General features: G+C 36.6%; 2 protein-coding genes across 2 annotated transcripts in view; both read left to right on the forward strand.

Annotated features, from left to right (window-relative positions):
* The window catches only part of MAGI2 (membrane associated guanylate kinase, WW and PDZ domain containing 2), a 1,347,058-nt gene that overhangs the window by 109,557 nt on the left and 1,221,111 nt on the right, over positions 1–16,390 (forward strand). The window lies entirely within an intron of this gene.
* LOC116759048 (dihydrofolate reductase-like) lies at positions 6,448–9,158 on the forward strand. The gene has a single exon (XM_032642304.1). It carries the CDS (start codon positions 6,945–6,947, stop codon positions 7,506–7,508), a length of 564 nt encoding a protein of 187 aa, XP_032498195.1. The 5' UTR covers positions 6,448–6,944; the 3' UTR covers positions 7,509–9,158.

Raw genomic sequence — 16,390 nt, forward strand, 5'->3', positions numbered from 1 at the left:
AATGTTCACAAATTGTGAAAATGCTCATTTATATCATTACTAAGATTGTACTTCATTTGCCAATTTATTTTTTATCTAGTATACCATCTTAATATTCTTGGCCTTACATTTTTATAGTAGAGTAAAAGATTGTGCCAACTAGCACACTTTTAAATCAGATTTTACAGTTCAAATTTTCCCTGATAATCTAAGGCTAATTTATTGTCATCAGGGAATGATGTATATAGTGATGCTGATTGGTATTGAAACTCCTAAATAATATGTCACTAAGTATATGTCCACACATACAAAGATATACATGAAATATTCCCAAATAAAAACTGTACTCATATTTTATCCATGATTTTATTTTTCATGTTTCTCAGACTTTTCAGTTGAAGTCTACTGAAGGGATAAATAGGGTGTAAGTCTAAGGAATCCTTTCAGTATTAGGTGTGTTAAAATTAATGGGGAAGTCAGGTCTTTCAAGGGAAGTTCGGTCAGTTGGAAATGCGGGAATGGGGTTCAAGGAAGAGATATAAAGTAGAAGAGACCAGAAAGGAAGACCAGAGCTCTGAGGGATGAGATAATCCATGTGCTGTGTAGGCCTTTTTGAAAAGCTAAGAGGAGAAGTTAATTACTCAGTGTCAATTAAACTGTGGAGACTAAGTCCTTAAGGTAAGGGATGAGGATGATCCCCAGTGTAGCAGAAGTGAAGAACAAAGATAACATGGAAAGAGTCACTGGGTTATGGAAAAAGAGGGGTCGAGGCTAGGGTAATTAAGGCAGGATTGAGTAGGGGGAAATGAAAACTTTTAGTGCTTATTACATATCAAATAATTTGATAAATTATAAATAATTAAATACGATAGTAGATTTGACAGCAAGGTCAGATGAAGTTTTGTTTGTTTTAGTGTGCTTTTTTTTTTTCTATAAGATGTTTATATAATAGAAGGACACTCACTTATTCATTATGTCAAAGAGCATATATTTATGGAACAGATTCTTTGTAAAATAAAACATTATTTAAGCTACGTTAGGGCTAAAAGAAAATAATAAAGAATAAGAAGCTTTCAACTTAACATAGGAAAAATGAAGATTATTGGGGTCAAGAATTGATGGGAACATGGCCACAGATAAAGAAATGAGACTACTTACAGGGAATCTGAGAACCAATGACTCAGGAAGTTAGAGTTCTAGTCTCTAGGCTCACATAAGATCTTTTATAACAGTGTATTTGTGTTACTTTCATAGTTGTGGATACAGTGAGAAATAACTCTATAGGAAATATCCCTTGCCCTCAAGGAAGTGTTGGAAAACTCACTCACACACAGTGTTCTCAAGCCAGTGTGTATTTGTGTGAACCAATAGCTCTACAAAAGCAGAAGGAGAGATCATGTCTGCTTAGGGAGACCAGGTAGGGTATGAGGAAAGGTTTGACATGGGCTTGGCCTTAGGAATGGGAAGTACTCCAACAGTAGTAAACTAGGGGAGGAGCAAAAGCCCAGGAGTGTATAGTGCTTAGCAAACCATAAGTTGAATAGAAAACTAGAAGCATAGATTTTGCTTAGAGGATTGCAGAGGGCCTTGAGTACCTAGAAAAGGGTTGATGCTTTATAGGGCAGGCAGTACTGAGCAGGGGAAAGCAGAATCAAAGAGCTGCTTAGGAAGATTTCTCTCACCACAGGTCTTAATAGAGAAGGGGAAAAAAGAGAACTCGTGGTAAAGTGTTATCATCTGAAATTGTATACTCTCAAAATGAACCTCAGATTGTGTACTCTAAAAATGAAACCTCAAAAGTACACTGATTTTTCTGAGAGGTGACATGTTCATAAGAAGTTATGAGTATTTGCAAGGACAATTGAGGAGAAGTAAAACTACTTGTATTAATAAGTGACTTCCTAATGAGAATAGAAATATAAGTAGGAAGTGCTTTGTGGGAAAGACCATAGGAAATGAAAATAAAATGATGGTTCTTACTTGCTAATTAGGACAGAATGGCACCTTCAGAAAAATCACAGTGGTTAGTGTTACCGTTCTCTCCAGGAGGATGGACTCTTTTGTTCGTCTCGTCCAACTGAGGAATTGTGTATTCTTCCTTTGAATTTGACTAATTAAATGTAAGAATAATTTTAAAAAGAGAAAAATGTAGAAATGGTTTACCAGGAGCACTCTAATAATGAAAATCATTGCCAAGTTATTTAGTAATATTCTTATATTTTTCAACACCTCTTCACGTTTGGCAATTTCCTATGCAACCTGGGCAGTAATGGGTAAGAATAATCTCCTTGGCTGGGAAGTAACTGATCCAAATTGAATGAAAATCTTGAACTCCGGCATATTTAAGATGCTCATTATGACCGCATATAAAAAAGCTGTTACTGGCATGTGAAATCTTTAGAACCAAGTAGTGATTGAACCTCAAAGGTTTATTTTTAAAGAAGACTCCTTCTTTTTCATAATTCTTAGGCTTTTTAGAATATATCCAGGAATGAAGCATTATGGAAATTTATCAATTCTTAAACTTAGCAAATTCAGTTAGTAGCATTTTTTTTTTTTTTTTTTTTTTTTTGCGGTACGCACGCCTCTCACTGCTGTGACCTCTCCCGTTGTGGAGCACAGGCTCCGGACGCACAGGCTCAGCGGCCATGGCTCACAGGCCCAGCTTCTCCGTGGCATGTGGGATCTCCCTGGACCGGGGCACGAACCCATGTCCCCTGCATCGGCAGGCGGACTCTCAACCACTGCGCCACCAGGGAAGCCCAGTAGCATTTTTTTATGCCTCAAGAGAATATCAAAATCCAGGCTCCAAGATCTGGACTCTTTTCTTCTAATGTGGATACATGTATGAATTTTCTAGGACTGCTGTAACAAGGTACCACAAAGTACCACAAACTTAGTGGTTTAAGAACAACATAAATTTATTGTCTCACAGTTCTAGAGGCTGAAAGTCTAAGATCAACGTGTTGGTAGAGTTGGTTCCTTCTGAGGGCTGTGAGTGAGAATCTCCACCATGCCTCTTATCTACCTTCTGATGATTTGATGGCAATCTTTGGCATTATTAGCTTATAGTAGCATCACCTTGATCTCTGTCTTCATCTTCACATGGCATTTTCCCTGTGTATGTGTCATTGGTGTCTACATTTCCTCTTTTAATAAGGATACCAGTCATATTGGATTAGGGCACATCCTACTCAGTATAACCTAATCTTAACTAATTACATGTGTAATGACCCTATTTCCAAATAAGATCACTTTCTGAGGTACTGGAATTTAAGACTTCTACATGTGGATTCACCTTGTAACATAATTCAGTCCATAACAATATGTAAGTAAAAAATGGATGTGGACATTGTTGAGAGTCATCCTGTAGATCATCTACTCATTTGAGATCTTCTATCTCATGTAGAGAAATTAAAGATTCAGAGGCAACTTTTATCAGAAGAGGGATGTTTTCTGTATGTACCCAAGGTCTCCCATTGGGAATCATCTCCTCGCTGGCTGCCCTAACATCAACCCTTACCTCAGCCTCAGTTCTCTAGCATACTCTTACCCTGAGTCACCTGGGAAAAATATCACTTTTATATTACCCTCTCCTCAATAAATTTTGGTGGCTCCCTGCTAACTGCATAGTAAAGTCCAAGCTCTCAGATATTCCCTTTAGAGTCTTCCACCCACCAACGCATACCTGTCATCTTACTCCTCTCAGTTTTCACACGTACAAATCCAGTGTTCCAGCCAAACTCAACTTCTCATCATTTTCCGAGCAAACCAAAACATTTAAAAATTTCTGCACCTTTGTTTATTATGGCTATTTTTGAAACCTCTTTCTTTTACTCATCCTGTAAGCCTGGCTGAAGTTGCACATCCTTCACGACACAGTCACTATGCACATGAGGTGTCCGCCTCTCATTCCTGTAGCACGCATGATCTGTGAGTCATTTTGAACTAATTTTTGTTTGTATTGGTTTTTTTCCTTTACATATTTATGTCTTATATGTCTTACCTCCCCACCTGGCTTGTAAACATCTTGGGAGCAACTATATTCTATTTTGTTATTCATAGAGTAATATAGGTTATCAAACATCATTGACACAGTTAGGACTGATTTATTGTGCATTTTCTTACCAGTGAGGTACACAGTGGCTGTTTTATTGTTTCCCTTGATTTGTTGTGCATCTACAGTTAGTTGCAAAAATCCTAGTTCACAGAGTTCCACATTGTCTCATGTAGAGTTGGGAGTCAAGGGGTTTGGGTCCATCCTGTTGAACTAGTTCATTTAGTCCTCATAGCTTTAGTTACCTTATCTACAAAACAAGGAAATAATGCCAATTTAGTTCTAAAGTTACTGTCAGATCTAAAATTCTATAATTTAATAGTTTATATATTATATCATTCACATTGAAATCTCTATATAAAGCTAATCGAACACTGGAAGCTTTTATACAGATACATAGATTGATAGATTGATGAGCCTTGTATTGCTGATTTAGTTCTTTTTTTCTATCAATGCTGACTGACAGTTTAGTGATCCTCAATTATTTGTTTGATTTTATAAGTCTGGCTATGTTGAAAATAGTCTTGAAGTGACCTATTGAAAATAAAAAACAATTAAAAGGTAATTTGGAGGTAATTTCTGTGATGATATGTAAGGAATTACTAACAGTCATTAGCCACAGAGAGCAGGGTTGGGGAAATGAGGGGAAGTGGACTTTTTCACTTTAATCAGATTTTAACAGTACACATTAACTTCACAATTAAAAAGAAGAATAATTAGGCAGTTTGAAGGCCAGTGCTATTTTTTAGGGATGGAATATCAGGCTGGCAAAAATCAAGAATAAGAAAGTAAAAATGCCTCCTCCCTCCTTCTTAAGAGTTCTTAGACGCAAGATGCCAGAACTAAAAGTGTCTGTGGAGTACAATAGATTTGTTAGTGTCCTATCATATCATAATATTCAAAGTGTTTCTTCAAGATCCTTAGTAAAGAGACTAGTGTTTTGAAATTGAAGGGAAAGTAAAACAAACAAGAAACCCAAGATTAGCAAAATAGTACGTGATACTTGTTACCTGAGTTGACTTAATTACCACAAGTAGATGAGCACTGAATATGACTCTAGATTCCCTGGTAACTTAGACCAAAAAGAACTATCTTGGGCTCTATCCTTTTAAATGTGTGATAGAAAAAAAGCACGTAGGTAAATCTATGGAAGAAAACTGTCCTTGTATTGACTGAGAGAGAAAATCTATTTTCTTTTATAAGGGATATTAGGGCACAGAATAAATCACGTCTTTATCTACAATTTTGTAATAGATATACTTCGTTTCAATGGACATTTCTTTTATGGAGGCTCTAGTAGTGCTGAGAGCATAATACTGCATCTTAACACAGGAGGGGTTTTCTTGCATAGAACAGAAAACAAGGCCCACGGCCTTTGCTTTCTGCTGATGTAACTTTTGAAGTTGGAAGAATTAAAATTTCTGGCTCATTAATGTATCAATCAGATTGCCTTGCAACTTCCTTAAATATGTCATTATGAGATGAGTAAGCCATGTGAGATTAGGAGAGGGAAGAACCTCTTAGTTAGGTATGCCCTCTGTGTGGAGTTCCCACTGGGAATCAGTCTCTATTGCAGTAGGAATGTATCAGAAAGGCAGAGGACAGATCCAGAAAGGGTGGCTTCACTAATTAGGTAATAGAAGCAAGAGGGGCTGGACCTGAGGAGCAGAACTATGGTCCCCAGCACCAGGATAGCAAGTGTTTGGAAGTAAGAAGTTATCGAGTTCTCTTTTCTGCAGCAAGATAATTCAGGGTTCCCAGCACCTTGCCTGTATATTGGGGAAGAAGTTAAGGCAGCCCTTGGAAGTTCACATCAGTTCTAGCTGTTGAAAATTCAGCTGAACAGTGTAATCCATTAGAACTATAACCTGCTAGAAATTCAGTTTTGGGCCTTAACCAGTCCAGGTTTAATTGTACCATCATATAAGGGAGTTCCCCATCCTGGTCCTCATGAACTAGCCTCTTCTGGCCACCACAGTATCCTTAGCCAGGAGTGATGATTTTAATGACTCATCGCCTTTCCAAGGTAGGGGTATTTCCATAAACAGGAATATGCTCACCTCCTTTTCTTTTTGTTGATGATGGGCTGCTTATACCAGCTTCTGAAGGCCAATGTAGGAATTAAATACTTCTTCACTTGTATTCTTCCATTATCTTGTCCAACAAATACTCAGTTCAAGAGATCTCACATCTTGCTTAAAAGTTACAGGCTTTTTTTTTTTTAACATTCATGTTTCATTATTTCTACCAATGTCAATGTACAGAATGAAGGAAACTGACATTTATTAATGTCTCGTCTCTTGCTCTATATTATTTTAGGCATTTCTTGGCTCAGTGCTTACAATGTAAGTGCTGTGTACCCAAATTTACTTTCATGTAACCCTAGACTTAAGGATCTTTCCACTAGAGTTCTGTGTTGTCAGATGCAGGCAAATTGTCAAGTTCACTGGATATGTCTGGTAAATAGTATTTATAATAGGTTTGAGTTAATACTGGTTCAGTAGGTTTTGATTTCCCAAGGATGACGCTATGCAAGAGCTCCCTTAATGTACAAAATACCTTAGGTAAATGGCCATCCCAGGGATTCAGGCTTGGATCAGAATTTAAGGTAAATGAATAAAGATACTGAGTTGTAATGCCTGGAAAGCAGTTCTGGACATTTACACACACACACACAAACACAAACACATCTCTACCTCCCCCCATCATACACACACTTAATAGGAAATTAGGCACACAAAGCCTTATCTAGGAAAATTTAATCCTTTCAATAGCTAAATAATAAAAAAGGAACTGGCAGACGATAGGTACACAAATATTACTAGGGGAAAAAAATTTCGCACCAAGCTGGCGGGTAATCCCCGTGTTGGTGTGATGTGCTAGCTCGGAAGTGTTTTCTGCTGCTGTCATGGTTCGTTCTCTAAACTGCATCATCACTGTGTCCCAGAACATGGGCATCGGCAAGAATGGGGACCTGCCCTGGCCCCCGCTCAGGAATGAATACAGGTATTTCCAAAGAATGACCACAACCTCTTCAGTAGAAGGTAAACAGAATTTGGTGATTATGGGTAGGAAGACCTGGTTCTCCTTTCCAGAGAAGAATCGACCTTTAAAGAACAGAATTAATATAGTTCTCAGTAGAGAACTCAAGGAGCCTCCACAGGGAGTGCATTTTCTTGACAAAAGTCTGGATGATGCCTTAAAACTCACTGAGCAACCAGAATTAACAAATAAAGTGGACATGGTTTGGATAGTGGGAGGCAGTTCTGTTTACAAGGAAGCCAGGAGCAAGCCAGGCCGTCTTAGTCTATTTGTGACAAGGATCATGCAGGAATTTGAAGGTGACACAATTTTTCCAGAAATTGATTTGGAAAAATATAAATTCCTCCCAGAATATCCAGGGGTTCCTTCTGATGTCCAGGAGGAGAAAGGCATTAAGCACAAATTTGAAGTATATGAAAAGAACAATTAATGTGAAAACGTTTTCTGATCTATTTCAAGCCTCCTTCTTCCCCCCCCCAAAAAATTATCTATTTTTTCTTGCAGAGACTTTTGTTGACTTTAGATCTGTGTATAATTATTTCTAAACAAAGTACTCTTATTCCGCATCAATCTTAACTAGACTGTGTCAGATACCATTTGTGAAGCATTTCTTGCTGTAACTGCCTGAATGCCCATCAAGGGTCAAGAATAGGTTACCAGCACCTGCCTAGGATAGAATATCTACCAAGACAGCCCAAAGTGGGAGAGTCCCCTAGTAGCAGGAGTTGAAACCAAAGCCTGTAGAGCTAGTTAGGAGCTAGGCAGTTGGATCCACAGGTCAGAAATGGATTATAAATGGAAGAGCTAGCATTCAGTTATTAAAGTTAGGTCAAAAGAGGGACTGTGAATTACCTTATATCACACTTCTGGAAAAAATTTTGTTCACTTAGACTGGGAGTGAATAAGTTGAAAACTCCAGGATATTCCACAGGGATAGTAAAGAGGCAGGTATGAGACTACCTTTTTGGTGGTTAAAGGAGGTGGTCTGAGACTTTAAAAAACTTTGTTTCTGATCTTCAGTGAGATCCCATGGGATGTTACAATGACAAAAAAAGAATTGGCTGCTCTTTACAAAAAAGAATAATCTAATATCAAGCATGATGGCTAAAATTCAAAGAGGTAATAAATTGAGAATGAATATGCTAGAAACCAAAATTAGTAAGTTAGAAACTAAACTTCACAAAATTAAAAAATGAAAATTAAAACATTTTACCCATCACATTAGCAAAGATTTAGATTAAGTATCCCCCCCCCCAAAAAAATAGCATTTTCTGCCTTATAAATTGGTACAACTTTTTAGAGTGTAAGTTAGCAATATCAATTAAAATTCAAAATATTCTGGGTTTGGACCCAGAACTTCCACTTCTAGAAATTAATCCTGAGCAAAGAAATGGACCTAAGAGTATTTGTTGCAACTTTTTTTTTTCAAACTTGAAAACAGCCCAAATGTTGATTAATAAGAAATAACTAACCAATATGTCTATAAAATGTAACATCTGCAGCAGTTAGAAAGAATGAAGTACTGACAGAAGAATGCCAAAAATTACTACGTAAAAGAAGCAAATTGTTTATAATACTCAAAATGTTTAATAAATGTTTATGTGTGGGAAAAAGCAAAAAAAAAAAGACAAAAATATTACTAGGAAAAAATATAAAAGAGAGCAACAAATTTGTCAACAGATGAAGAGCACTTATTATAAAGTATAATAATGGAGAACATATATGAAAGTTGTGACCTGACATTTTATTACGCGTTTAAAATTTTGATATGGTGGTTTCTAACACAGTGTTGAAGGAGAATAGCAAAGTTGAGGGCCTGATATTACCCAACTTCAAAATCTACTATAAAGCTATAGTAATCAAGACAGTGTGGGATTGGCAAAAAAAAAAAAATAGACAAATAGATAAATGGAACAGAATAGAGAGCCCAGAAATAGACCTCCATAAATATTTTCAACTGATCTTTGACATAAAGCAAAGGCAGTACAATGTAGGAGAGATATCTCTTCAACAGATGGTGATAGAACAACTGGACATCTGTATGCAAAAAAATGAATCTGGGTGTAGAGCTTACACTCTTCACAAGTATTAACTCAAAATGGATCACTGACCTAAATTTAAATACAAAACTATAAAACTCCTAGAAGATAAGACAGGAGAAAACCTAAATTACCTTGGGTATGATGATGCCTTTTTATTTTTAATTTTTTTTTAATTTTTTTTTTTCTTGCGGTACGCGGGCCTCTCATTGTTGTGGCCTCTCCCGTTGCGGAGCACAGTCTCCGGACGCACAGGCTCAACGGCCATGGCTCACGGGCCCAGCCACTCTGCGGCCTGTGGGATCTTCCCGGACCGGGGCATGAACCCACGTCCCCTGCATCAGCAGGCAGACTCCCAACCACTGCGCCACCAGGGAAGCCCGATGCCTTTTTAGATACAACACCAAAGCACAATCTAGGAAATAAATAATGGATAATTCAGACTTTATTAAAATTTAAAAATCCTCTATGAAATACAATATCAAGAGAATTAGAAGACAAGCCTCAGGCTGGGAGAAAATATATGAAGAAGATACATCTGTAAAGGATTCTTACCCAAAATATACAAAGAACCCTCAAAACCCTCAAAACAGTAAGAAAATAAACAACCCAGTTTAAAAATGGGCCAAAGACCTTAACAGAATCTAACAGAAGTAGATATACAGATGGCAAATAAGCATATGAAAAGATGCTCCACATCATATGTCATCAGGAAATACAAATTAAAATAACAATGAGATATCACTGCATACCCATTAGAATAGTCAAATTCTGGAACACTACCACCAAATGCTGGTGGGGATGTGGAAAAACAGCAACTCTCATCCACTGCTCTGGGAATGAAAAATGGTTCAGCCTCATTGGAAGACAGTTTTTGGTTTTTCTCACAAAACTAAACATACTTTTACAGTTGGATCCAGCAATCCCACTCCTTCATATTTAGCCAAAGGAGTTGAAAACATGTTTGCAATAAAACTTGCACATGGATGTTTATAGAAGGTTTATTCATAATTCCCCAAACTTGGAAACAACCAAGATGTCCTTCAGTAGGTGAATGGCTAAATAAAGTATGGTAAAGCTAGAGAATGAAATATTATTCATTGCTAAAAAATGAGCTATAAAAGCATGAAAATACATGGAGGAACCTTAAATGCTTAAATGCATATAATTAAGTGAAGCCAATCTGAAAAGACTGCATACTGTATGATTGCAACTCCATGACATTCTGGAAAAAGCAAAACTTTGCAGGCTATAAGAAGATCAGTGGTTGCCAGGGCTTAGGATGGAGGGAGGGATGAATAAGCAGAGCGCAGAGGCTTTTTTTTTTTTTTTTTTGCGGTACACGGGCCTCTCACTGTCGTGGCCTCTCCTGTTGCGGAGCACAGGCTCCGGATGCACAGGCTCAGAGGCCATGGCTTACGGGCCCAGCCACTCCGTGGCATGTGGGATCTTCCCGGACCGGGGCACGAACCCGTGTCCCCTGCATTGGCAGGTGGACTCTCAACCACTGTGCCACCAGAGAAGTCCAAGAGGATTTTTAAGGCAATGAAAATATTCCGTAAAATATTATAATGATAGATACATGTCATTGTACCTTTGTCCAAACATATGTAAAGTACAACACTAAGAGTGAACTCTGAGGTGAACTATGAACTTTGTGTGATTATGATGTGTCAGTGTAGATTCATCCCTGCTAAAAAATGTATGAGTCTGGTAAGTGATGTTGATAATGGAAGAGCCTGAGCCTATGCATGTGTGGGAGCTTTGGGTATATGGAAATTCCTGTACCTTCCTTTCGATATTATTGTAAAGCTAAAAATTCTCTAAAAATTGTCTTTAATTTTTTTAAAAAAGAAAGTTCTTCTGTGAACAAAGACCATGAATAATAAATACAAGAACTCAAGAAAGAGAAAACAAGGCAGTGGGAGGAAATGGAGTGTCAATTGGCAGATTTTAGTAAAATAGAAGAACAAATCAAAGTCATCACAGAAATATAAAAGAATTGAAAAGAGCAGTCACGAGAATAGACACTGGAGAAAACACAGCAAGGGTACTGAGGATATAAGTGAGGAGATGCAAAAAAGTAAAATAAAAATGGAAGGTTGAAAAGGACTAAGGAGAAAATGATAGGTATATAAACCAGGCAGAGAAGACCCTATATATGCATAATTGCAGTCCCTCAAGGAGAACACCAAAAACAATGGAACAGGATAAATATTTGAAAACATAACTTGAGGAAAAAAGTTGTGAAAAGGAGAGAATACCTGATCCTATTTGTTGAAAGGACATATCATGTACCAGTGAAAATTGACCCAAATCAGTTAACACTGAGACATATTCTTCTGATATGTACCTCACAAGATATCTTCTGAGGATATACCTCAAGGCATATCATAGTAAATTTATTAGCCTTTAATGATAAAGTTTTTAAATAGCCATGTAGAATGATCACAATACTTACAAGAGGGAAAAAGTCAGACTGTCCTTAGATTTCTCCTCTGTGACACTGAACACTAGAAGTCAGTGGACCAAAACTTCTGGGATACTTAAGGAAAGAAAGTATAAATCAAGGATTTCATGTCCACCCAAGATTTTTATTAAGTATACAAAAAATATTAAATATGGCACAACTCTAGAAATACTGTTCACCTACCAGAGGCTGAGCTTCAGGCAATCAAGGGATAATAGAGAAAATTTTAGCAAAATGACTAGTGATAAGTACTATATATGATTAACAGAAATAAGACTAAGCCAAATATGTGGATCAGATGACAAATCAGAGCATAAACTGTATATGCCTTGACAATTTAGAAGTATACAAATAAAAATTGGGAGAGTAAGGGAGACAGTATTTTGGCACTTTCTTACAAAAATAAACATGCCACTACCATATGTAGAATACCACAGGTACAGTATTCACTGAATACCTCATCTGTAATAGTGTGGAGTCAAAGGATATTGTATAAAGTTGAAAAATCAAGCAATAGAATTCTAACTTGGTATTGTTATATAACTTAACAGTTTAAAGATGGTAATAAACCATCTTTACAATAAAGCAATAAAAAAAGATTGTTTTAAAACACAGTTTCTAAATAGCTAAAATTAGAAATGCTGAACAATTTGTAATGACAACACTGATTTTTAAGAATTGTGCATTAAAAATTGAGTAATTCTTTAAACAAAATAATGAGGTAAACATAATATTTCTCTTGAAAAGATACTCGATAACTTATGCTAAAACATAACCATAAGATATTACTGCACTTCTCTGTACTTACTTTTGAGAAAATTTAGTATACTGCATGGAATCATGGATAAGTTGAAGTCTATAAACCTAAAGAAAATAATAAGTAGTACAAATAGACTTTTGATAGCCCATACACACTTTTGTGGTTGTTAAATTAGTGTCTTTTGCTTGACTTTGAATGCTTCTGAAAAGTAAAGGATGTACTGTCCCTTACCAAGAAGTGGATGTACCTCCATGGGTTGATGGAGAAGTCCTATCTCTCAAGGAGCAACTCCAGGGCTCTCCTTTCACTTAATTTGGTTTGCAGGAGAACTCCAGGCTCTTTGATCTCAAGGAAGCAAAAATCTATTACAGATTGTAACATGGTATACAATATATTTTGGGGGTCCCAAACACTTGTGAGAATCTGATTAAAGTGATAGGACCTTTCTCCAGGAAATGCACATGTGACATTTTGCCTATAACTGCATGGGGCCCCTGAAGCTCATCCAAAGAGACCCTCTTGGTTTATAGTCCCCAGCTTAAAGACCCTTATTTTAAAAGTTCTTTGAACTTAGGTCAGAATCTCTACTGTTGATCTGGCTGGTCAGAACCACAGTCTTATCCTTACTAAAATGAAGCATTCCGGTACTACAGCAGTAGTTTGCCAAGGGGAATAATTAATCATTATGAATCCGGAAGGGTCTTTTTTTCTATTGTAAAATGACTAACATTGGAGAATATTTAGCACGTGTCAAACCTACTGGTAGACACTATCACAAGGGAAGTTTCCTGGTCATTGCAGCTCAGTCATCACTTGTCCTAAAAATAGGTAGAAGGATGTTCCTGGTCACTAGCTTCACTCTCTTGCATATAGCTCAGCATGGTATTGATGCTGAAGTGAGCATATCCAGGATGTCTGACTAGTAGGCAGACACCACACAACGATTAAGAATTCAGTCACTCCTATGGCAAGTAGGCAGGACTGAGTCCTGTATTCCTTCCTTAGCCAGAGATTAGAATATGCTTTGAGAATGAGCATTGTCCGACATAGTTTTCTCTGTGGATATTGTGTTCAGTTTGGAGAACAGAGAGCACTTCTGCCCAGCAGATTTTCAGTGTTGTGCTTTTTTGAGAGGTGATGTAATAGGTACCCAAGGTAAACATAGGTCAAGGTTTACAGATTCAAGTCATCCCTTTAATTGTATCAAGAAAGACAGATAATCTTGATCTCAAACTTGAACCAGCTCCTCAGATTACTTCATTTAAATCTGGGTGCATCTCTTTCTGTACTGTTGACTTACACTGTAGCTCCTCTTTGTGATTTTCTTTATCTTCATCTGAAGTGAAACCCTGGACATGTATAGTAGCATGCTCACAATATTAAACTTGCTACTTGGCCCCCGGCAGGGCCAATGCAGCAGAGACTCATATGCTCCAATTTGTTTTTGCACTTCTATAGAATTCACAATGAATTTCACACATCTTTCAAGATACAAACATCACTTGAAATCTTTGTAAATTTGAAGACTCAGTGAACTAAGTGGATTTTGGGTATTTGTCTAATAAAGGTTTTAAGTACTAGGGAAAATAAATAGAGAATAATGTTCCTAGTTACCAAAATCCTCAGTAGATTTCAGTTAATTATTTTCTTTGTTTGTAACTTAATAACTGAAAAAATGTTACCTTATTTTAAATTAGCATTTTGTGCAATTTTCATTTGAAATATATATTATATAATTCTGGGTTTTGAAATTTGTCAAATAGATTTACTCATCTTTTGTCCATTAAGGATGTAGTAGTATCCTTAAGATAATACAGTTACCTAAGTATATATTTTGGGTTTTCTTTTATCTATTTTCTATATTTTTTACTCTTTTTCTTACATTAAGTTTTTTTTGTTGTACCAAAGTTTTTGCAATTTTATATTATCACATATTTCTGCCTTCCCTTTACAATTTCTTCCATTGCTTCAATGTTTATACTGTACATTTTCCAATTTTTTTTCTTCTTGACCTTGAGAATTCTCTAGCTTTATTCAAACTATCAGTGATACCACAGCAGGAATTTTTTTTCTTTTCTGTGCATAAACCATGGTTACTGATATTCACTCAAGCACGGTGCAAAGAATTGAAATGTAGTTTGAAAGCACAGCCTAAAAAATCTGCTCTGATAAAAGTAAACTCTGCTAAAATCATTGTAGCTCTTTCCATTTGGTTAAGAGAGTGATTCATGTTGTTAATTTTGTAAGGTCTTCAGAATAATGTGCATGCATTAGAGGGGAACTTCCCCAAAATTGAAAATGACCTTCACAATGTACATTTATATTTATGTTGTTCTTCTGCAAAGGTGATTCATCAGTTCATAGATCAGTAATGTAAACCAAGAAACAAATCACTTATGCTTGAGAAATTTCAACATGAATGTTAAAATAGCCTTTTTCTTACTATTTTAAAACCACTTGTTTCTGACCACATTTGAATGTTATTAAAACAGCCCCTGAAATTTATTTGTAATTATACATGTTGTACATGTATAATTGAATTGTACTTTCAAGAGCAATCTGATAAAGATGGATAGGGTACTAGAATTTAATCACTCTTGAGGCCAAACTGTGTCATCATTACAGTTTCCCAGTTACAGGTCTTTGACAGGAAGCATCACGTGGTTGGCATTTTAAAATCTCCTGTGTTGAAGATTTTCAACTAAGTTCTCTGACAAAGATTTTCAACTAAGCTCTCTGAAATTTCAAGAGTAACATGGCTGGAGGCAGAGATTGTAATGCAATAATACTGTTTCCAAAAGGATACCATAGTTCCTTAAAAGAGAAATCCTACTTCCTGGGCTTACACAGGTGTGCTTTAATAGAGAGTCACTTGACAGTCTGTCTCAGGAATATTCACATTGTTTAATGACTGACACAAGTGCACAGCCAAGGCCTCCTGCAGTACAGGATGTTACTTTGTGGTGACTGAATTGTGGAGAGATCAAGAGAAGGACTGAGATGGCTCGGGGCAGTATCTATTATCACCTGGTATGGAACTATCTCAATATATATCAGTTTAGCTGTACCTGGGCACAGCTAAAGTGGAGTGAAATTATAATTGTAAAAGTATTTTAAACTTTTAAACTTAGGTTTTTTGAGGAAGAGATACTGAAGCTTGGAAGGCTACAATGATCCAAAAGTATGCATATAAAACAAATAAACAAAACAAATATTCTCAATAGAGTAGTTTCATAGATATAGACTTTATAATATGAAACACCAACCTGATTAATATGGAACTGTAGAAAACTACAGGGCAATAATGCAGCTTATTTTATGACCTAAATGTGGTTTAGAAGTCAAGCTATATAAGCTTCCAAAGGAAAGCCCGTTGGGTCTGTGCAGACAGTTGATAAGAATTCAGTTTGTCTGACAGAAGTAAAATGGGCAGAGAAGTGTACCTGTACATAAAGACGATATATTACCTACATGGAAATCCAGTGTAGTATAATATATCATTAATATAAAAGAAGAAAGGAATGGAATATTGCCTGGTCAAGTGAAGGGTGTTGATAACTGTTAATGAACACAGATATCAGTAAGATGTAATACAGAATAGGGATGGAAAGGGTCATCTAATCAGGTATGCATTAATATTTTCTTTTACATCTTTATTGCAGTATAATCACTTTACAATGTTAGTTTCTGCTGTACAACACAGTGAATCAGTTATATGTATACATATATCCCCATATTCCATCCCTCTTGAGCCTCCCTCCCACCCTCCCTATCCTACCCCTCTAGGACGTCAAAAGGCATCGAGCTGTTGATCTCCCTGTGCTATGCAGTAGCCATCCATTTTACATTTGGTAGTGAACGTATGTCAGTGCTACTCTATCACTTCATCCCAGCTTCCCCTTCCTGCCCTGTGTCCTCAAATCCATTCTCTACATCTGCATCTTTATTCCTGCCCTGCCACTAGGTTCATCAGTACCATTTTTTTAGATTCCATATATATGCGTTAACATACAGTATTTGTTTTTCTCTTTCTGACTTACTTC

The sequence above is a fragment of the Phocoena sinus genome, chromosome 9 (assembly GCF_008692025.1).
Source record: "Phocoena sinus isolate mPhoSin1 chromosome 9, mPhoSin1.pri, whole genome shotgun sequence".
Classification (NCBI taxonomy): domain Eukaryota; kingdom Metazoa; phylum Chordata; class Mammalia; order Artiodactyla; family Phocoenidae; genus Phocoena; species Phocoena sinus.